General features: G+C 52.6%; 1 protein-coding gene across 2 annotated transcripts; it reads right to left on the bottom strand.

Moving 5' to 3' along the window:
• Nucleotides 1–7,750: 7,750 nt before the first annotated feature.
• On the bottom strand, nucleotides 7,751–17,226 carry ANKRD54 (ankyrin repeat domain 54). Of its 2 annotated transcripts, none has more exons than XM_081084258.1 (8): nucleotides 16,747–17,226; nucleotides 15,503–15,550; nucleotides 11,368–11,461; nucleotides 10,262–10,333; nucleotides 9,727–9,774; nucleotides 9,529–9,653; nucleotides 9,206–9,313; nucleotides 7,751–8,849 (listed from the first exon to the last, which is right to left on the bottom strand). In XM_081084258.1, the coding sequence occupies exons 2-8, from the start codon at nucleotides 15,521–15,523 to the stop codon at nucleotides 8,775–8,777; spliced, it is 543 nt and encodes a 180-aa protein (XP_080940384.1). In that variant the 5' UTR covers nucleotides 15,524–15,550; nucleotides 16,747–17,226; the 3' UTR covers nucleotides 7,751–8,774. The 2 variants fall into 2 exon arrangements, with proteins under 2 accessions (XP_080940384.1, XP_080940383.1); XM_081084257.1 differs by having other exon boundaries at nucleotides 11,368–11,466; nucleotides 16,747–17,203.
• Between the last annotated feature and the right edge of the window lie 4,601 nt (nucleotides 17,227–21,827).

The raw sequence follows: 21,827 nt of genomic DNA on the forward strand, positions 1-21,827 counted from the left end.
ACTGGGAACGGCTCCATCTAGGACAGGCAGGCGACAAGCTCTCCCAGCTGGAGAGCCACAGGGTCAGAGTCTGAACCTGCATAAAACCCCAGGCCCCAGGGAGGGGTTGCTCAGTGGAAACCCTCCACAGTGGCCTGGTCTCTCCTCAACTGTCAGGCAGCCAGGCCTCTGGCTGGACTTTGAGGCCTCCTACATTTAAAAAAAATTTAATTGATATTTAGAGAGAGGAAGGCAGGGAAAGAGAGAGAGAGAGAGAGAGAGAGAGAGAAACATTGATGTGGGAGAGAAACATGCCCCCACCGGGATGGAACCTGTAACCTGGGTATGTGCCCTGACTAGGAATCAAACTTGCCACCTTTGGGTGTATGAGACAACGCTCCAACTAACTGAGCCACCGGCCAGGGCAGGCCTCCTGCTTCCGCAGTAGGTCTCTTTGGCCCCTGGAGCCAAATAACGAAGCCAGAGGCCCTGATTCACGGAGGGCAACGCAGCCTGGCCCAGTGCGGGCACACACAGATATGTGATACATGAGGTCAGGGATGCCAGGGAAAGAAAGACATGGCCTGTCCCTCCTTCCTTTATCCCCCAAACACGTGAGGGCCTGCCCTAAGCTAGGCCTTTTGGGGAAGACAGGGATGGCACGAGTCTGACCCGGTCTCTCCCTTCCAGGCGCCAAAAACCCAAAAAAGGAAGGACAGCACCGTGGGAGGGGCTGTGAGAGCACAGACAGTCTGGACAGGCACAGGGGCCGTCCCGCCTTCCCGGGCAGTCCAAGCAGGAGTCCCAGGGACGGTGGCAGTTAACATGTGGAGGGCTGGCACGGCCATGGCATACTCATGCCAGCTCAGCCTGGTTCAGTGACCCTGAGTGGGGGCGATGAAAGGCTTAGAAAAGACAGACAAGAGAATGAAAGCTGGGTCTCGGTGGGACGCTGCTGCTCTGATGGACAGAGCCCATGCCCACAAGCCGTGTCTTTATTTTTTTTATTTTTTAAAATATATTTTATTGATTTTTTTACAGAGAGGAAGAGAGAGGGATAGAGAGTTAGAAACATCAGTGAGAGAGAAACCTCGATCAGCTGCCTCCTGCACACCCCCTCCTGGGGATGTGCCCGCAACCAAGGTACAGGCCCTTGACCAGAATCGAACCTGGGACACTTCAGTCCGCAGGCCGACGCTCTATCCACTGAGCCAACCTGGTTAGGGCTTGTGTCTTTATTTTATAGCAGATGCCACGAGGCAAAGTAAGGGCGTGATCAAGCTGTTTACAACATTCTTGTGGGTTTCCATCCTACTCAACTACACGCGCCTGAACTCTATCACTCAGGCACGCGGGGCCACGTGTTCGGACCACAGGTTCACGCTTACAGCTACAGCTGTTGGCTATAATTGTGCTGGGAAGGCTCTGCCCTCCAAGCTGGGACTTGGCCGTGGCCGTGAGAGGACTGTGCCCTCTCCTCGGTCCAAGGCTTGAACCTGTCCACAACACTGTAGCGGCGTCCCACATTAATATGCACTTTTCTGGAAAAAGGTGGGGAGGGCCTGCAAGGTGGAGCGACAGCCTGTGCCAGGCAGGGTGCAGGTAGGAGCCATAAGCGGGCTCGTGCCACTGAAGCCAGGCGGGTGGGGTCCAGAGAGGCCGGGTGGGGTGGCAGTGAGAGCAGGAAGGCCTCCCAGGCCAGCTGGCGCACAGGAACTTCCTCCAGGCAGGTGGTGTCACCATTGTAGGTTTCAGGAGGGGCGGGACCCCATCAGACATGTGGTCAGAGAGCCCCAGGGTCACAGTGTAGGGGCTGGCTGTCCAGAGGCTGCCCTGTGAGCCCTTAGCCAGGAAAGCGGCCACCAAGGGCCTGGCCGGGGCTGGGAAATGAGCTTTGCTATGGCTTTGGCAGGACGATTGATGGCCTGCTGCTCGGCTCGGCCCTGGCCCCAGAGGCGCCCGCGTCTGCGTCAGGGGCTAATGAAATGCTTGGAAGAGCAGATGGCCTTGAGACAGCAGGTGCTTGAATAACATCATTTCATTCAACGTCGTTGCGTTATAACATTGAGGAGATGCCATGGGAACTTGACGCCAGTTTATATCAATTAGCCTGTAATAAAACTGGTTTTGTTAGATGTCATTCTGCTTAAAGTCATGGAACCTATGGACGATGTTAAGTGAGAAGTTACTGAACTTTGGTTACGAGAGCGCTGTGAGTCCTGCAGGGCCCCAGGCAGGCAGCAGGGGCTGGAGGAGAGGCTGGGTGAGCCCTGGCTGCTGCCCCAGGGCTCCAGGCCGAGCCCCCGTGCAAGGTCTCAGCCTGGGCCTGGGGCAGCCTGGGGGCCTGCAAGGAACCCCTATTAGTTGGAGGGAGATTTAAACTCTGCATCCCTTTCACCTTCCTACTTGTGCAAACCTCTTAGGGATGGTCCTGTAACATCCATGTATGAGCGCTTACAGTGTTCTCAACCTTCTGGCCCTTTAAATACAGTTCCTCATGTGACCCAACCATAACATTATTTTTGTTGCTACTTCATCACTGTCATGTTGCTACTGTTATGAATCGTCATGTAAATATCTGATATGCAGGATGGTCTTAGGCGACCCCTGTGAAAGGGTCGTTTGACTGCCAAAGGGGTCGCGACCCACAGGTTGAGAACCACTGGCTTAGGAGGACAGGGTTCTTTGCAGTAAAGAAAGACGGAGGTACGGGGGACTGTGGGAGTCCAGAGGAGGGCCCTAGCCAGCATGGAGAGGCAGAGAAGACTTCCCGGAGGAGCTGATGTCCAGCCAAGTCCTGAAGAGGGAGTTCATTAGGGAGGACGGGGAAGAGGGAGAGAGAGGAACATGAGCATGGCTGCCGAGTCAGGGGGAGAGGGAAGAACATGAGCATGGCTGCCGAGTCAGGCACCGCCTGGCGTGCTCAGGGCCTGGAACGGGGCACGCGGGAGCCCAGCCAGAGGTAGGGGCAGACACAAAGGGTCTGCAAATTCTTCTCTGAACCGAGACTGTACTTTGTCTTGAGAACAATGGTGAGCCACTGAAAGGTGCTGTTGTTGTTTTTTACTCTTTTAATCCTCACCAAAGGATATGTTTTTTTAAAATTGATTTTTAGAGAGAGAGAAAGAGAAAAACATCAATCAGTTGCCTCTCCTATGTGCCCCAACTGGGGATTGAACTCCCAACCTAAGTATGTGCCCTGACTGGAATTGAACTCAGCATTTTGTTGTGTGGGACGACGCTTCAACCAACTGAGCCACCCGGCCAGGGCGAGCCCCTGAAAGGTTTTTACTAAGAGAATGACCAGATCGGATTTACTCTTTAGGGAACTCTGGCTGCCAGGCAGGCTTTCCTGGGGAGGAAGTGCAGGGAAGGCAGTTAGGAGGCTGGAGTGAGAACCCAGAGATGACGATATCTAAGACGTTGGCAGTGGGTGGGGAGACATGGGGAGACGGGACAGCCCCTTAGGAGGTACAGTTGTCGGGACTCGGTGATTGAACATGTGGAGGGAGGAGAGAGGCGTCCCAGAGGACACCCCAGACCTCTGCCTTGGGCTGTTGGGGTGACAGTGGGGATGATGAGGGTCAGGTTTGAGGGGGAAGGTGTTGAGCTCGGTGGGAACTTGTTGAGTGAGGGGCCTGTGGGGCGTGGTGATGGGTGTCCACAGGGCACTGCTGCTGGACACCCTGCTACCTTTCAGGCCTTGTGCTTGGCCTAGAACATGTCTCATCTGCTTTAGAGTTTAAAGACGAAAACACTGGGATTATGTAACTCACCTAAGATCACAGAGCTAGCCAGAAACAGCTGGGGTCTTCAGTTCAGGTCTGTCTGATTTCAGCTCCATGGTCTTCAGGGAAGAGGCAGGAAGGAGTTGGTTGAGGAGGAGGGAGGAACTTGGATGTGCAGAGAAGGTGAGCCTCCCCCCGCCCCCCCCCCGCCCCGCCCCCATATAGCAACGGGTGTGGGTGTCGGGGCTAAAACTCAGCCGGGGGTGGGTGGGTGAGATGAGGGCCCTGGCACAGCCGTGTTAATCAGCCCTCTCCCTGCCTGACGCTGGCAGGCACAGCATCATCTGTCAGCTTTGAGGTGTGGACCTGGGGACGTCAATACCAATTAAGTTCCCAAGGTTTCCTATTAATGAACATCAGTTTCTCAGCCCTGAGGCAGGACTCGTTTGCAAGCTGCTAGCTGGATCCAAGATGGCCTGAGGCCAGAGGGCCAGGCTGTGCAGGCTGGGTTGTGTCTCGGGTGAGGACAAGCCTGATTTATTGAGGGATCTGCTTGGTGCCATGTTGTTTCAGTGGCCCAGGCTCAGTGGAGGTGTGAGACGGAAGCAGGAGGAAGGGGTGAGCGGCACAGTGCCAGCTTGGAGTACCTGGGGTGCTCTGGATGGCAGGGGTACTGGGCATGGGGGGACTCAGAGAGGTGGCATAGAGGAGGGGTCAAGGCGGACTTGGAGCCACACTGTCGGGTTGGAATCCTGGCTCCTGCACCTCCTGGCCCTGACCTCACTGAGCCTCGGTGGCCTGCAGCACTCAGCTCTCTGCCTGAGCGGGGCCCCATTGGAGGCACGCTGCCAGCCATAAGTGAGGTTTAAGGGCTCCCCCAGGCGGATCCTGGTCTCCAGCTGAGGAGGCATTGCTCATCCACCTCTGACCCCCTGGATGTGTTGACTGGCAAGTCCATCCCCAGCACCTGGCATCCTCCCGGCTTCCAGAGTGGAAAGTCACCGGGCTGGCACGGGCCAGTCATAGAGATGAGAGAACACTCCGGTCCCTGGTCTGGGCAGGATTCTTTTGCTTCCCTGAGCCCGTTTCCTCATCTGCAGAGTGAGCTGCCCCCTCCACTGCAGGCACTGAGGCCTGGGTGTCAGCTGGTGAGCCGGTATCAGGTGTTTGGGCTGCAATGCCCTTTGGGTCCCACAGCTGGTGGGGAGCAGGGTCTTTGTTGGGGTGACCCAGGCATCGGTCCAGCCTCCTTGCCTCCTCACCCTGGCGTGGGCTCAGCATCTGAAGCAGTCTGGGGAGCAGGCAGCCCTGGGGGGGCCAGGGACTTTCTCCCAGAGGTGCTTTTTCCAGAGCTCCTGGTGCCTGCTGGGTGAGGACACATCTGACCTCCGGTTGGAGTGACATCCCCCGAGGGCTCCCGGACTGTGAGAGGGCGCAGGCTGGGCTGAAGGACACCCCCCGACCCCCCGTGCACGAATTTTGTGCACTGGGCCTCTAGTTTCTAATATGAACAAATGTGAGGTATAAAGCAAAGGACCCTCTCAGAAGGTGAAATCAACAACGATGGATTTCTTCTTGCTGCTCCCCCCCCCACCCCTCCCCACCTCCCCCACAGACTCAGTAACTCCTGGAACAGCTGGTAACAGAACTAACTCCTGTGTGGGCGACCTCTGTGGAGTTCTCCCTCCTGCCCCCGCCAGCCCAGCCAGCTCAGGGCCCTCTGTGTTTTCTGACTCACTTCAATGTCGGGGGCTGACACGAACTGCCTAGCTCTTATAGATCTGGGGGTGCAGGATAAATCCTGGCTGGAAACTGGGCAAGGCAGATTGTTTGGCTGCCTCCCTGTCTGGCCTATAAGCCACCTTCACCTGTCAAGCCCTTTGTTCACTGTCTGCATGGCCAGGGAGGGAGTTGCCAATGATCCCTTCGCCTGCCCCAGCGGCCTGTTCTCATGGTTACTTGGCTATAGGGCCAGGGGTGGATGGGTGGGGCACCACGGGGATGGAGGATGTCAATTTCCAGGTGGGGATGCTTTGGTTCAGCCAAGGACTTGGGAGTTAGCCAGGGATTCTCCATGTCAGGCTGCCCTGGAAACACACTCAGGGCAGCCTCAGTCTTGGCATGGCCGCCCCCCAGCTCTGCCAGTACCAAGCAGCCTGCCCTCAGGGATAACGGGCCCAGAAGGGCCAGACAGCCCCCAGGAGGTCCTTGGCAGGCCCCTCACCTATCTGCTCCCCAAGCCCCTAACCTTGCCCTAGCCAGTTGCTCAGTGGTTAGAACGTTGGCCTGAGGACTGAAGGACTGCGGGTTTGATTCAGATCAAGGGCACGTACTTCGGTTGCAGGCTTGATCGCTAGCCCTGGTTGGAGTGCGTGCAGGAGGCAACCAATCCATGTGTCTCGCATGTCAATGTTTCTCTTTTTCTGTCTCTCGCCCTCCCTTCTGCTCTCTCTAAAAAAATTCTTGGGTGAGGATTAACAGCAGAGTTCCTAACCTCTTATTTTATTTTTAAATATATTTTATTGATTTTTTACAGAGTGGGAGAGGGATAGAGAGTTAGAAACATCAATAAGAGAGAAACATCGATCAGCTGCCTCCTGCACACTCCCTACTGGGGATGTGCCCGCAACCCAGGTACATGCCCTTGACCGGAATGGAACCCGGAATGGAACCCGGGACCCTTGATTCCAAAGGCCGACGCTCTATCCACTGAGCCACACCGGCCAGGGCTCCTAACCTCTTCTGAGTGTGGATCGTGCTGATAATGAAAGCTTTGGCCTCTCTTATCAGAAACACACGTGTGCACTCCACACAACATCCTGCATCGCGTCAGGGAGTTCGCACCTCCTGAAGGGCCCGTTAATTGAACCCCTTGGGCCGGAGGTTGAGAAATCTGGCTCAGCTCTCTCCAGGGTGACCGGGCCCTGGGGGTGCGGTGGGCCAGGCCCGGAAAAGCAGGTCCCAAGAGAAGGAGCCCCTCTCAAGTCCTCCCTCCTGCCCCTGCTCCACTGCCGGGGCCTCTCCCTGCCCAGCCCCACTGCGGAGGCCATGGCCGGGGGAGGCTGTGTCCAGGCACAGGCCCCGCAGTCCCTGCGGGAAGGGAAGCTCACCCCAGGCCCGTGCGCCTGAGTGGGAGGGAGCTGGTAACGGGCAGAAAGGAAGGGGAAAAGCTGCCCCATCCTGCACCTCTCCTCCTCGCTCGCCTCACTCCCCAGCGGCTCCCCTCACTGACCGCTCCCCTCACTGACCGCTCCCCTCACTGACCGCTCCCCCCACTGACCGCTCCCCTCACTGACCGCTCCCCCCACTGACCGCTCCCCTCACTGACCGCTCCCCTCACTGACCGGCTCCCCTCACTGACCGCTCCCCCCACTGACAGGCTCCCCTCACTGACCGCTCCCCTCACTGACCCGCAGCGCAGGCAGCCCCTCACTGACCGGCTCCCCTCACTGACCGCTCCCCTCACTGACCGCTCCCCTCACTGACCGCTCCCCTCACTGACCCGCAGCGCAGGCAGCCCCTCACTCACAGCAGCAGCCCCTCACTGCGTCCTCTGCCCCCCCCCCTTGAGGTCACAACACGTTCCCCTCCTCAATCCGCCGCCTGGTGGAGCCCTGGCCTCCCCCACAGGCCCAGAGGCAGCGGGGCTGGCGTCTCCTACCTACAGACCCTTTTTCTTCAGGGTCTGGGAGCGGCTGGGTCCCAGTTTAATTCAGATCTGAGCAAGCTGGGATTTGGGGAGCAAGCTCCCCTCCTCTGAAAAGTAGCCAGAATCCCAATTTGGCGGGAGGGAAAGTGGCGCAGAACTGGAGTGGACACGACTGATGACCCAGAACAAGTCTGCCCTCACGCTGTCATCAGACGGCTCCTGGGAGGGCTGGCCAGGCAGTGCCTTCCCTTGGTCCACGACAAAGGCATGTGCTCCTGTGGCGGGGGGTGGGGGGTGGGGGGGCGTGGGTGGGTGGGGTACCTCCTTCCCAGGGAGTTTTGAGCCTTTCCCAGTATATCAGTTTCCTGCAACAAATGACCACAGACATAGTGGCTTAAAACAACACACATTTATTCTTACAGTTCGGTGGTCAGAATTCTAAAATAGTCTGACTAGGCGAGTCAAGGTGTCGGCAGGGCTGGTTCCTTCCGAGGGGAATCCATTTCCTTGCCTTTTCTAGCTCTGGAGGCCGCCGGCATCCCTTGGCTTGTGACCCCTTCCTGGCGTGAACAGCTTCTTGCTCCATCACCGTACCCCTACCTGCTCTCTGACCTGCTTCCTCTCATACGATCCCTGGGATCACAGCAGGCCCACCCGGACCATCAGGGTAACCGCCTTGTCCGAGGACCCTAACGTATGACACTGCCAAGTCTTTTTGCCGTAAGAGGCACAGGTTCCTGGGATGAGAACACGGACACCTTGGGGGCCGCTATTCACCCCCTACAGCTAGGCTCCAGGCCCTCCTGGCGCTCCATGACCGGGAGAAAAAGGGCTGGGCTTCTCTGCTCTGGTTTAGCAGGGCCCTTCCTAACCTTGTATTTCTAGGGTCTAGGCTTTCCCAACCTTCTCCTTCCACCCAGAGAAGCTCACGCAACGTGTCCTTGGAAGTCAGGTGCCAAGTGTCAATCTAATGCTGGTGAGAGGTGCAGGGCCATCCAAGAAGCTCTGTAGGCCCGAGGGCACCTGCCTGAAGCCACACCCTGCTGGCTGCAGCAAGCCCATGACTGGGAGGAAGAGACAGGGGCGGGTCTGGGGCCTGCCGAGGGTGCCAGGAAGACCACGGGGTGGGTGAGCCCTGCTAGGCCCGCGCCCGTCGGCCAGAGCTGAGCTGTGGCTGCAGTGCCGCGGGGTCAGAGGAAGAAGCTGGGGCTGTGGTCCTGGCTCGGAGATGACGGAGACCATGGCTGGGAGAGGCTCTGGGTTGGTGAGAGCATCTCTGGCCCATAGCATCTGGGGTGAGGACGATGGCCTTGCAGACAAGTGCAGCTCCCAAGTCCCAGGCGTCAGGCTTTTCTTTGTGACGAGAGCAGGTGGGCAGGGTGGGCAGGGGCAGGGTGGGAGGCAGGGAGCCCCTCTTGCTACCTCTTCTCCATGCTCTGCATCTGCAAGCTGAGGGAGGTGAAGCTGGCCAGGAGGTCGGTCACCTCATCCACCTGCGGGACAAAAGGGCGGCTCTGTCATGAGATTCCAAGACCAGCCTCAGTGCCAGGCCCCAGGCCTCCTTCCCAACACCACAGGCCAGGGCAGGCATTGCCTCCCCTCCCAAGGCAGGTGGTGGCTTCATTGTGACTGTGGACAGCTGCCCAAGGGTCAGTCCTCGACAGCAGGTGGCCTCAGACCCAGAGAGAAGGGCCACCAGCAGCTTCAAAGGAAGTGGGCAGAGGCTTGAGGTCCCAGGGGCTGCAGCCCACAGCCACGGCCTCTTCTGCGATGAGGGTCTGGCTGCTCAGGATGGACGGCCCCTGTGGCTTCTGCCAGACCCAGGCCTGACCCTGCGGCCACAGCTCACCTGCTCTCTGGTGCTCGTCATCTGGAGGCGGGTGCACAGGTCGTCCAGCCGCTCCCGCTGCTCGTGCCGCCCCAGGCGCTCCAGGTACTCCCTAAGCATCTGGATGATCTGAAACGAGAGGGCGGGCTGGGCTGTGGGGTCCCAGCTCGGAGGCACAGAGAGGCCTGACGCTGCAGCCAAGAGGCCCAGTGGAGCAGGTACCAACCGCGGTCAGAGTGAAGTGACCCGGGAGCCGTGGCGCTGGAGGCGGGGTGTCTGTGGTGAGGGCAGCACCTGTCCGCTGCTGGCTGGGTGCCATGGCGCAGCATGAGAGGGGCACTCACCTGCTTCACCTCCAGCCGCACGGCTTCCAGGCACTGGGAGTGGCCTTCCTGCAGGATGCTCAGCTTCGACTTGGCCAGGTGCAGGGGCGTGCGGCCAGCTCGGTCCAGGGCATCGACCCGGGCCCCTGTGGGAGCAGGCAGAGGTGAGCACACTGGGGGGGAGGGTGCGAGAGGGGAGAAGGGGAAGGCGCCACATACCTCCTCGTAGCAGCGTGGTGATGACAGGGACGTGGTTGGTGCAGGCCGCTGAGGAAGAACAGGGGCTTGAGTGCAGGACCACCAGGGCCTGGCCCTGTGTGCCTGCTGGAGGGAGCAGGACTGTCTCCGAGTTGCCTGTGCCAGGTCATGCCTCCTGGAAGGCATCACCAAAGCAGCAACTCGGTGGGACTCGGCAATCAAGTCCGGCTCCCTCCCTGTGCCATGAGGACAGAGGCTTGGACCTGGTACTGGCCCGTTAGCCGTGAGTGAATCAGCCACAGGGCAGGAACCAGCTGCAGGTCTCATCGCCCCGAGCAGAGCTGCTGCTGAGCCATTTAGGTGCCTAAACCAGCTAAGCTCAGGGCACAGCCAGCTAGTGACTGACAGGGCAGTCCGTGGCACAGACACTGGGAGCTTAGGCTCTTCCTAGATGCTAGGAGATCCCGCCGGGAGCCTGCAGGACGCCAGGCTCTTCATCAAAGGAGCCTGTCTGAGCCACAGAGAAGGGTGTCTTGGCAGCTCTTCAGGCACTTACCCAGGTGCAGTGGCGTGTTCCCCAGCCCATCTCGCTGGTTGGGATCGGCCCCATGGTCCAGGAGTAGCTGCACTGGAAATCGGAAAACCCAAGAGGAGCTGTCAGAGGCTCCTGTGGACTGGACCCTATCCCCCAGCCCTAGCCTAGCTGCAGAGGCTCAAAGTGTGGATACGGAAACCAAACATGGTCCCTTATGTTGTTTCATTCATTCTCTCACTCACAGAGTTCATGTGCAGGACGCTGAGGGCCAGGAACTAAGCATTCCGGGAGGGCCTCCTGCCCTATGCAATGTTACAGGACTAAGATTTTTTTTTTGGGGGGGGGGGATTTTTTCTTTATTGAATTTATTGGGGTGACATTGGTTAATAGAATTATACAGGCTTCATGAGTACAATTCTCTAATACATCATCTATAGATGGTATTGTGTGTTCTCTACCACAAGGCAATCTTCAATCATCATTTATCACCCCTTTACCCTCCCCCCCGCAACCCCTTTCCCTCTTGTAATCACCATACTTCTGTCTATGTGTGGCTTCTTTATATCCTTAGTTGTAGGGCTTCTGTTCATCTAGATTCTGGGTGGTTCTGAATGATGGTTGTTCTGTAGTTTACCTGTATTTTTGATGTGGTTGTGTGCGGATGTGAGACCGCATTTACCTACGTTATCATCTTGACCGGAAGCCATGCTTTCAATTTTTATTTCCCTAGTGATTAATGATGTTCAATATATTTTTTGTTTTTTGATGATTTATTTATCCTTTGTGATGTGCCTGCTCAAATCTTAATCCAGGTGGTGATTACACCAGTGTAAACATATAGAAAGTTCGGATTATACGTTACACCACACCCCACAGAGACTCCCCAATAAAAGGGCCGTCCGCTGCAGGTCTTGGCACTGAGTAGGTGTGGCCTGACGTCTTGAAGCACCGGCCCCAACCTCGGAGGCAAGCCTAGTCTTTCCCCAGGTGAACCCCTTCCCCAGTCTCTGTGCCAGATCCACGGCTCAGGGGGAGGAGCGGGCACCACCCCGGCTGTGCAGACGGGTCTTCCCCAGCTCCTCCGGAGAGATGCTATTTCCGCTCACTCCTCCCCCTCTAGGACTCACCAATCTGGTCATTGCCATTGCAGGAGGCGAAGTGGAGAGCCGTGCGGCCCTTGTCATCCGCTGCACAGGGATCTGCACCATCTTCCAGCAGCTGCTGCACTGGGACCACCAAGACAAAGGGAGGTGTGTGGGGGGGGAGTGACCGTGTTAGCTAAGCTGCAGTCCCAGGGGATGGAGGGATGCTCAGGGGCCTTCCAGGCAAGGCACTGATCATGCATGGGAGAGCCTGTCCCTCCTGGGTGCTTGCCCCACGGGGACTACCATCAAGAACTTGTTCCCCTGAGGGCACAACGGATGGCCAGACTCTGGTGCTCACACTACTTGTCTAGGGAGAGGACATTGTACAAGGAATTCCAGAGCCACAGAAATGCCCAGTCCCAGGCCACTACCTGAATTTAGAGGCACACCTACTCCAGCTGGACATGGCTGCCCCAGCTGTTGTTTGAGGTTTGCTTTGCTCCCAGGAGGCAGCCCTTAGAGCGGACAGAGCAGAGGTTCTGGAGCCACACAGACTAAATCCCAGGCTAAGCAAAGCTAAAGAGAAAGGAAGACACTGCCGATAGCATGGGCAGTGAAAGAGCCGGGCTGGGAGCGAGAAGACCCAGATCTGGGCTCTAATTCACCACCAAATGGGAGTGATCTCTGCCCTGCCACACTCCAGAGCTGCTGTGATGAGAATAATGGATGTGACATTCCTTCTTCGAAAAGCATGGAGCCATTTTAAAATGTGAGGCATTAGCTATTACATGTCCAACTAAAATGTAGAAATTGCTGCCAGACGTGATTTTAGGGCAAGCAACATTTTCGTCTGCCTCAGCAAACCTCTCAAGGACTTGAGTCCTTCCAGACAAAGCCCAGATATCTCCTCCTCCATGAATCCTCCTGTCTCCTCAAGCTGAGTTAGCCAGTCCCTGTCCTGCTGCTCTAATATTAACCTGCTGTTTAGAGCAATCGCTACTGTACACTGAGCCCCAGCCCGGAGTCAGGTGTCTGACTGCTAAGCCCTGGGCCCCCAGCAAGGTCTCCCGTCCATTTGACAGACCAGGAGGCTCCAGCACAGAGGACGCAGGTTCAGGCCACGCTGGGATGTAAACCCAGGCTTCTCTGGCTCCAGAACTAACTCCTCCCCAGCTGAATACCTAACTTCGTTTTTTTGGGGAGTTTTATCTTAGAAATGGTATTGCTTTAATATTCTTCTGCTCCAACTATGTTGTAGGGGTTTTGTTTTATCTTAATACCTTCACATTACTTACGTGTTCAATGAATGTTGCTGGCTGAGTGACTAAATGAATGAAGGAAAAGGTTGGGAGAGTGGAGGAGAAATAAGAGCTTCAGGCTATCTTAGTGTTCATCAGTGCAATCACCAAAAGACAGCCAGTATCACAGAGACAGAAAGCTAAAGCATCCAGTCTACTTTGTGATTTGTGCAGTTAGAGTCTTCGGAAAGCATTTTAGCAGCATCTATCAGTAGCCATCAAAACAGGCATACTCTTTGATGTAATAATCCCAAAACTGGGAAATTAGAAATGAAATACCAACGTGCAAATATATGACAAAATCACACTTTTTTTGCCCTCCTTTCTTTTGTTAATCCTCAACCAAGGATTTTTTAAAAATATATTTTTATTGATTTCAGAGAGGAAAGGAGAGGGAGAGAGATTGAAACAATAATGAGAGAGAATCATTGATCGGCTGCCTCCTGCATGCCCCCTACTGGGGATTGAGCCTGCAACCAGGGCATGTGCCCTGACCAGGAATGGAACCATGACCTCCTGGTTCTTAGGTCCACACTCAACCAGTGAACTATGCCTGGCCAGACAAAGGATATTTTTCCACTGATTTTTAGAGAGAGTGAAAGGGAGGGGGAGAGAGAGAGAAACATCGATATGAGAGCGACACATCGATCGGTTCCTCCTGCACGTGCCCCAACATGGGCTGGGGATCGAGCTTGCAACCGAGGTACATGCCCTTGACCTGAATTGAATGTGGGACCCTTCAGTCTGCAGGCTGACACTCTATCTCTGAGACAAACTGGTTAAGGTGTTTTTGCCCCTTTAAAGGCATAGTGTGCATCCATTAAATATTGTGATTATGACTGGGGAATGGAATTAGATTAGTTCCTCTCCTAATATTATGGATGTTTTGCTTGTATAGTTCTCTAATTTCCAAAACATTTTAAGTGCATATATTATTTCCATATTTAAAATATTTTAAATGATTATGAACTCACAGAAAAGCACTTATGATTTAACAATAGCAAGGGATAAATTTTGTGCCCACTGTAATTGCTAAACTATACAAAAAAAAAACCCACAATAATAAATATACAGAGAAAGAAAGAAAAATGCTAATCCCACAGCCAGTTTCGCCATCAGAGTCCTGCTAGAGCCTGGTAAACCTGAGAGCCATTTAGCTGTGAAGATGGGTGTGTCAGGGGCTCTGAATGGACAATTGCATCCTTTCTATCACAATAATAAAACCACCACACGAACACCTGATTCAAGGTGAACCAGCCTTGGTGCGCTCTCCCTCCCAGGAGCACACCCTCCCCCCGGCGCGTTTCCTTCACCCTTCTCTCTCCTGAGCTCCAAGGGCCCCTTCTGGTGCCTCTGTAACTCGTTTCCTGAGCCCATTTCTTCTACCGCTCACTTTTTCTACCTTTGTGACTTTCTAAATAAGCTTTCTCTTATAGTTTGAAAAAAAAAGATGAACTAGACTTTCTGTGGGAGGGAAGCATAATTAAAATATTGTCTGGTCACACACTAGAGATATTAAAAAGAAAACTCTTGTCATTTTTCCTTGAAAAGCTATCCAGGTTATTGCCCAAATATTCCAAAATATTCAAGTTTGTGGAAAAGAGACCAAAGTGAAGAGCGGTGAAAAGCGCCCTGTTTCCAGGCCTGCTCACTATGCCGTGCCAGGGACAGGGCACCATGTCCAGGCCGCAGTGCAGCACCGCAGCTCCCGAGGTCAATGACCTCCTCTCCACGCCTGCTGGACACGGGCTTTCCTGCCCTTGGCCCTTGATCTATGCTCACATTTCATCTGTTGGCCACAGTATCCCACCACCAAATCAGAACGATGTCCACACGAGGCAGGCAAGGATCCGCTCCCAAACATGCCACGCCCCAGTCCCCGGAATGTATGGATATGTTACTTTACACACCAAAAAGGGACTTTGCAGAGGTGATTAAGGTTAGGCACCTTGAGCTAGGAACATTATCCTGGATTATTCAGGCCCAATTTTATCCTGAGTCCTTGAAATCAGAGAACCTTTCCCTGCTGCGAGATCCATAGAGACGGATGGATTCATGCTGAATCCTGAAGCTGGAAAAGGCAGGGAAACAGACTCTCACCCAGAGCCCCCCCAGGAGGAAACACAGCCCTGCAGACACCCTGCTCTCAGCCCGTGAGACCTGTGTTGGACCCTGACCCACGGAACTGTATGTTAACACATTTGTGTTGATTTATACACCACTATGTTTGCGGTAATTTGTTACAGCAGCCGGAGGAACGAAGGGACCACTTTCCCCTGATTCACAGACAGAATTAAGGCAGCGGATAAAATTAACTTTTTTCCTCTAACTTGCCCTTGAACCTTCGATATTGCTACTGCCCTATCAGCTGGTGAACTCTAGAGAGCAATGACAAGACAACCAGGGTGGTGTCCTGCTAGGAGCCCCTCCCATGCCTTCCAGATGTTCTGCCAAAAATCAAGTTTGAGAACCACTGACCCAACTACCACAAAGCCTCAGCGCACAGTGGAAGGTGGTTGCTCTGTGCAGATCGTGGCTCTCCTGGCAGCTAAAACAGACTGTTCGTTCCCCAAAGTTCCTAACCTGCTGGGTGTCAGGGATACAAAAGCAGATGTGTCCCCACCATCAAGGAGCCCATAGGGCGGTAAAACACTAAGACATCAGGAAGTTCATGGTGACGGGAAGCAAGGGAAGAGTGAGCACCTACGCAGACACATCTTCTGCCAAATGACTGCAGCTTCACAATAACTACAGTGAGCAGGCTCCACAGGGTGAGCTGTCAGACTGAATGGAGTCAAGCACCGTCTCCCCAGGTGTTGGTTACCTGGGTTTTTCCTCCCTAGCGAGCCCACAGAGCTGGATATGCTTTGCACACTCACCTGTTTCCACATCGTTGGCATTGGCCGAGTCCCTCAGCCTCTTCAGAGCTGTGAAGAGAGTAAGAGAGTATCAGTTAATATTTATATTTATATATATAAAACAGCAGCCGCCACAATGCAGCAGAAAGTGCACAGCGTCCTAGTTACCCCACCACTCAGCTACAGGAGCACCTAAAGAGAAAGAGAGGTGCCAGGATACAAGAGACACCACCCCGGGAGCAAGGAGAAACTTGGAATGCGGCACAACTAGTGCAAACGCCACATTCTGTAGCGCCTGCAGCAGCTGGGTGCCTTGGGCAGGTTAGCTAACCCAGCTCAGGTCTATCGCTGGCAAAACAGGGCTGAGCTCCTGACCGCCATGAGTTGTTGCAAAGACAAAACGAGATGTTTACATGGCAGCTCTCTGTGAACAGGTTACACAGATAATCGTGTATTCTCCTTTAAAATAGGCCATTCCCAAAGGCCTTACCTAAATGTGGTCGTTTCTCCTACAATGACTCTACCTCTACACTAGAGGCTAATTGAAAGCAACGCCTTTGTCGTCAGAAAAATGGTCACACAGGGGAGGCACATCAGAGCAGAAGTCTGAGCCTGGCCGACTGGAGTGGATACGATCCTCGCGATGGGACTTGGAGGAAGGCGCTGTCTCTGAGCCAGTTTCCTCCTCCATAGAATGGGCTCAGGATCCGGATCTCAGTGAGTTATTACCGTGAGGGTCAGAAATGCTCACAGTTTGGCACACCCAAGAGCAGATTCACACCTATACATGCTCTACCTTCCTCAGCGCTCCCCAAGATCTCTTAAAGCAAGCTCTGTACTCATTTTACAGATGAGGGCCTATAGTTTGCTTAAGGCAGAACGAAGTGGAGGAGTCCATCGAGGTCTGTGCGTTAAACCCAGCGGGTAGGACTCGGCGACAGGCGCTGGCCTCCCGCTCCGACAGCAGAAGTCAAAGCATCCCGCGGCGCCCCAGGTTGTTATCTACTGGTAACCCCTGGAGTCGCGGAAGCTTCTATTCAGGAATTAAAGCCTGGGTGACTGGTTCTGGGCAGGAAGGCTTTTCTCCTTTCCATTCATGGTCCACAGCAGTTATAGTAATAATTATTCCTGCTGGAAGGAGACCCAGGGGTGGCCCTCGGGGCTCTTAGGTCGGACGTCAGGGCGATGGGGATGGGGATGGGGGGGGGGGGTCCAAATTGACGGGGCAGGGGTGAGGTCGGGGCCGCCTCCCGCGCGCCGCTCACCGTGCACCTCCTTGCCCAGGGGCCCGAGGCGGCGGTGCGGCCTGGCGGCGCGCCGCAGCCGGCCGGCGGGGATCTTACGGAGCAGCTCGTCGCGGGGCTCCGAGTCCTGCTGCCACAGGACGTGGAGGTAGCGCAGCGGAGACTGGGCCCCGCCGGACGCCCGGCCCGGGAGGCCCGCGCCGCCGCCCAGCGCAGCCCCGAAGTCCGCGAAGGAGAAGAGGCCCTCGGGGCCCGTCAGCGGCTCCGGCGCCACCGCGCACTCGCCATCCGAGCTGGAGCGGCCCGAGCGCGGCTCCTCGTCCGCGGCCCCGGCGGCGGCTGCCATGGCAACAGCTCCGCGCGGGCCTGGCTGCCGGAGCCTCGTTCCGGACCGGACCGACCAACCGACCCACTTCCCTGGTCCCGAAGCCTCGCTGTCAGCGGGCGAGCGGATGGGCCCGACCTGCAACCACGGCAACCCAGCGGGTACGGGCTCGCGTCGCGAGCTGAGCGCTCCGAACCAATGAAAACCCTTCCAGCCTAAGCCCCTCCCTCCAGCCGGGCAATAGCATGGGCTTCCGGCAGTGTGACTGACGGACATAAAAGCCAATAATATTTTGGCAGTACCCAAGTTCTACCCTACGTCGCTACACAGGAGCCAATAAAATATATTTGAAACACTATTTTTTTCCATTTCCTCTGTCGCAGCACGGGAAAGGTAATGGGCAGATGCTTTAACCAATCACATTAAGATGATCTGCAGCCAATCGCGAAGGAAAGTCAAGAAGCCAAACTTTAGGGAGAGGTAAATATGTATATCTTTTAAATCAATGAACATGAAAATAAATAAATAAAAGAACTCCCCACAACAGCACAGTGTAAGTAGGAAAACGAAGATATGTTAAAATGATGGCCTATCACCACGAACCAAGGAGTGATAGCTTCTAAATGCGATAGATTCCTTTATTCTGGATTCTCTCGGTAACCCCAGCGGTGATCACTGATTTACAAATAATTTTAATTCAACTTAGTTACACCGGAGCGACGCTTCAGTCCGAGAACCAGTCACTGAGCCAGGTAACTGTGTTAGGTTCTGCACGCAGGGTCAGACTCCATTCCCGCTGACATACAGTCCTATGGGAGAAGTCAGAGCTGGAACTAGGAAAATATTCCGCAAACAGGTGACGAGTTTGGCAACAGTGCAACTGGGTGCACTGTTTTGAAAGAATTTTCACAACCCTACACCAGAGGAAAGAGTGAAGATAGGGGGTATATAAAATGGAGTCACTTTAACCAAGCTGCTAAAATTATTAACATTATGAAGGTTGAGGCGTGAGGAAAGACTATTCTTGTTCTAACTAGCCCGGTAACTTACTCTTTTAACTTTTCAGTCCTGTGTCAACTCCTGGACATCCATCTGGACATGCATCAGGCCTCCATACAACCCTCTGATTACCCCGTTCCCTAGGACTTATGTATCTAGACTTTCTGACATCTGACTAATAACTCTCTTGGACCAGTCATAGGGCTAAGAATGCAGGGCTGCTAATTATCAAGAATGTGCTTTTTACTATAAGAACTTTTCTTTCTTCTCTGGAACACTTCTGGGGTTTTGCCTAGCTCTGTTTCCAGTATGTATATTCTAGATGCTTGAATAAATCTTTATCTTCATTTCTAGCCAAAGCCTCCAGACTCTTTTCAAGTCTGTTCAACATACCCACAAACCTTTCTGTAAAGTGGGCAAAGAGGACCATCCCTATTTTATAGGTGAGGAGCTGAAACCAGAGAGAAAAGGGAATTGTTCATCGACGTCCAGCTTTCTTGGGACTAGGGCTGTGTCCAGGCAAATGGTGCTCTCGGAACACCATTGTGAGGTTTAACACTGACCTATATAAACGAAAATGTTATTTGAACTCCTCTGGCCCATAACTGATAAGGACATGTGCCAACTCCACTTGTAGCTAGAAGAAAACAAAGGAAAGAAATAAACATTGAACATGTTCCACTTACCAAGTGCTTTATATATATTATACCATTTAGTTCTCCCTCCCAAGGGCATTAGAAGGTAGATATTATACCCATTTGCAAATCAGTAAATTGAGGTCCTCAGATGTATGAATTGTCCAAGGTACAAGGCTAGAATGTTGAAGAACTGAGATTTGAACCTTGAAAAGTCCTCTCCATCATAACTACTTTTTTTAAAAAAATGAAGAACCTGCTGGAAACTTGCTTAAACCAAAGACATCTGGGTATTTAAGCCTCATGCTTGCTGAATGTACCCTGAAATAACTATTATTTATCCCTCCGTTTTTTCCATGTAATAGCCTCCACAGTAGTGTTCATCCCTTCCATCTCTCCTTGTAGAACCATGGTGCACAAGCTGCCTAAAGCACAATTCTCTTCATGTCTCTAGGATCTGCCTGCCCATTGCGTTCAGGTAGCATCCAAACCCTTTGTCCTAGCAGTCAAGACCATTGTCTTCCTCCTACACCATGAGGGTCTGGTCTTCAGGAAAGCAGATCTACTAATATGTTTGCATTGTCACAATCTTTTAATTTGAGCAGGACCCCTAAACATCTAGAGGTGGTTGCTACTGCTAATTTTCAAATCAACTTTGTTAAATATAAATTACATGGCCCAATCATCTATGTGTTTCAAGAACTACCTGTTATTTTGAATCAGAAGAATAGAATGTGGGTTGAATGTGGACTCAGTTAGCCGCAGCCTCAGGGTTTTAGACTGGAATTTGGCTCTATGAAGTTGTATTCCCCCATAACTCCTGGCTCAGCAACTGGCACCAGCACATTGTAACTATTTTACTGAATGAATGAATGAATGAATGAATGAGTAAAGATAGTCCAGCCCAGTGGTTAAGGCCATCAACTTTGGAGCTGTAAATATGTGGGACTATGGCTTTGAGCAAGTCATTTTACTTGCTAAGCCTCAGTTTCCTCATCTGTAAAATGGAGGTAATAGTGGTACCTAAATCATGTGATTATCACAGGACTGAATGGTATGATGTGAGTAAAGCACCCAGTATTGAGCTTGGCACAAATTTAATGCTCAAAACAGGGATACCTATTGGTGTTATTATAAATAAGGGTAGGATGCATGCAAATTCTACACAACAGTGGGCATATCACACTGGCTTGAACTTGACCTAAGGCTAAAGCTTTCATACACAAGTCATTTATATTTGGTCAATCGGCAAATAAAACCTGAAGCACTAGATGAGAGACAAAGAAACTACCTCTGTTTGCCTTGTGGGGAAAGCTTCTGCTGGAAACCCAGGGACTTGGGGTTTTAAGTCCTGTCCAGCCCAAACTTACCTCATGATTTGGGAGTGTTTCCTTTCTTTGGGCCTTAATCTTCCCATAAGGAGGTTTTGTTCTAGGTCAGATAATGACACTGGGTCAGACCAGATTCATCAGGTTGGTTTTCTTTTAATTTCCATCATCCTGTTGGCCTTTTCAGTATTTTAGAGCAATTTGAACTGGTTGCCAACATATAAAAATTGAGAGCTTTCACATAAAATTTTCTATTTCCAGATTCTCTTAAAAATGGGAAAGTATGGCAATATAGGACCAGCTCTCCCACAGGGCAACAGTTGGCTGGAGCTGCACAGCAACTTTCCCCTTCAGATGGGGAATGGTGTTCTGGTTTGCCACAGTCCCACTGCTCTGTTACCTCCACATTGAGGCCTAAAGGCAGTCGCCCCTTATTGTCATACCTGTGCTATTGTTTTTCCCATGTAGAGTTAAAAGGAAATTAATATATTTCTTGTCTTTATGAAACATGGAATAATGAAAATGTGTGGAGAAAAATTACCTAGTATCTGAAAATACGATGTGGTGATTAAGTGACTTGTTAGTATGCTGGAGAATTTCTTTTCTTTTTCTTTTTCTTTTTTTAAATATATTTTATTGATTTTTTACAGAGAGGAAGGGAGAGAGATAGAGAGTCAGAAACATCGATGAGAGAGAAACACTGATCAGCTGCCTCCTGCACATCCCCCACTGGGGAAGTGCCCACAACCCAGGTACATGCCCTTGACCGGAATCGAACCCGGGACCTTTCAGTCCGCAGGCCGACGCTCTATCCACTGAGCCAAACCGGTTTCGGCTATTTTTCTTTTTTTAAAAAAAGTTTGAGAACGTTTTTTAAAAATATATTTTATTGATTTTTTTACAGAAGAAAGGGAGAGGGATAGAGAGTTTGAAACATCGATGAGAGAGAAACATTGATCAGCCGCCTATTGCACACCCCCCGCCCCCCCGGGAATGTGCCCACAATCAAGGTACATGCCCTTGACTGGAACCGAATCTGGGACCCTTCAGTCTGCAGGCCAATGCTCTATCCACTGAGCCAAACCGGCTAGGGCGAATTTCTTTTAAAAAAATATATTATTTATTTCAGAGAGGAAGGGAGAGAGATAGAAACATTGATGAGAAACATCAATTGGCTCTCTCCTGCACACTCTCTACTGAGGATCAAGTTCGCAATCCAGGCATGTGCCCGGATGGAAATCAAACCAGCGACTTCCTGGTTTATGGGTCAATGCTTAACCACTGGGGCACACCAGCCAGGCGAGGCTGATGATTTTTGACAAATGTATACATTCATGTAACAACCACCCCAATCAAGAACATGACAACTATATTTTTAACAATTTGAGAACTGTGATTTTAGGCTACAGAGAGAGGGCCCTGTGTTTTCAGAAAAGAAATTGAATATTTATTTATGGGCAAGAACAATATTCTTCCACGTCAATGGTGAAAGAAGGGATACAACCTCCCTGGCCAGGTTATTCAGTTGGTTGAAGTGTTGTCTTGTGCACTGTAAGGTTGAGGGTTCGATTCCCAGTCGGGAGCATGTTTCTCTCCTGCCCCCTTCCTTTCTTTCTCAAATCAGTAAGCATATCCTTGGGTGAGGATCAAAAAAAGAAAAGAAATAAGGAATACAACTAACATGGTCAGGAAAAAGCTTGCTACTTCACTGTTTTTCTCCTATCGAGTGGACTCCTATACCAGAAGATCCCTAAGGATGCTTCTAGTTCTGACTTATAAAGACTGAGCTACTGCTCTCCCAGGGCCCACACATTA

Source organism: Myotis nattereri (genome assembly GCF_964212035.1).
Source record: "Myotis nattereri genome assembly, chromosome: 2".
Taxonomy (NCBI): domain Eukaryota; kingdom Metazoa; phylum Chordata; class Mammalia; order Chiroptera; family Vespertilionidae; genus Myotis; species Myotis nattereri.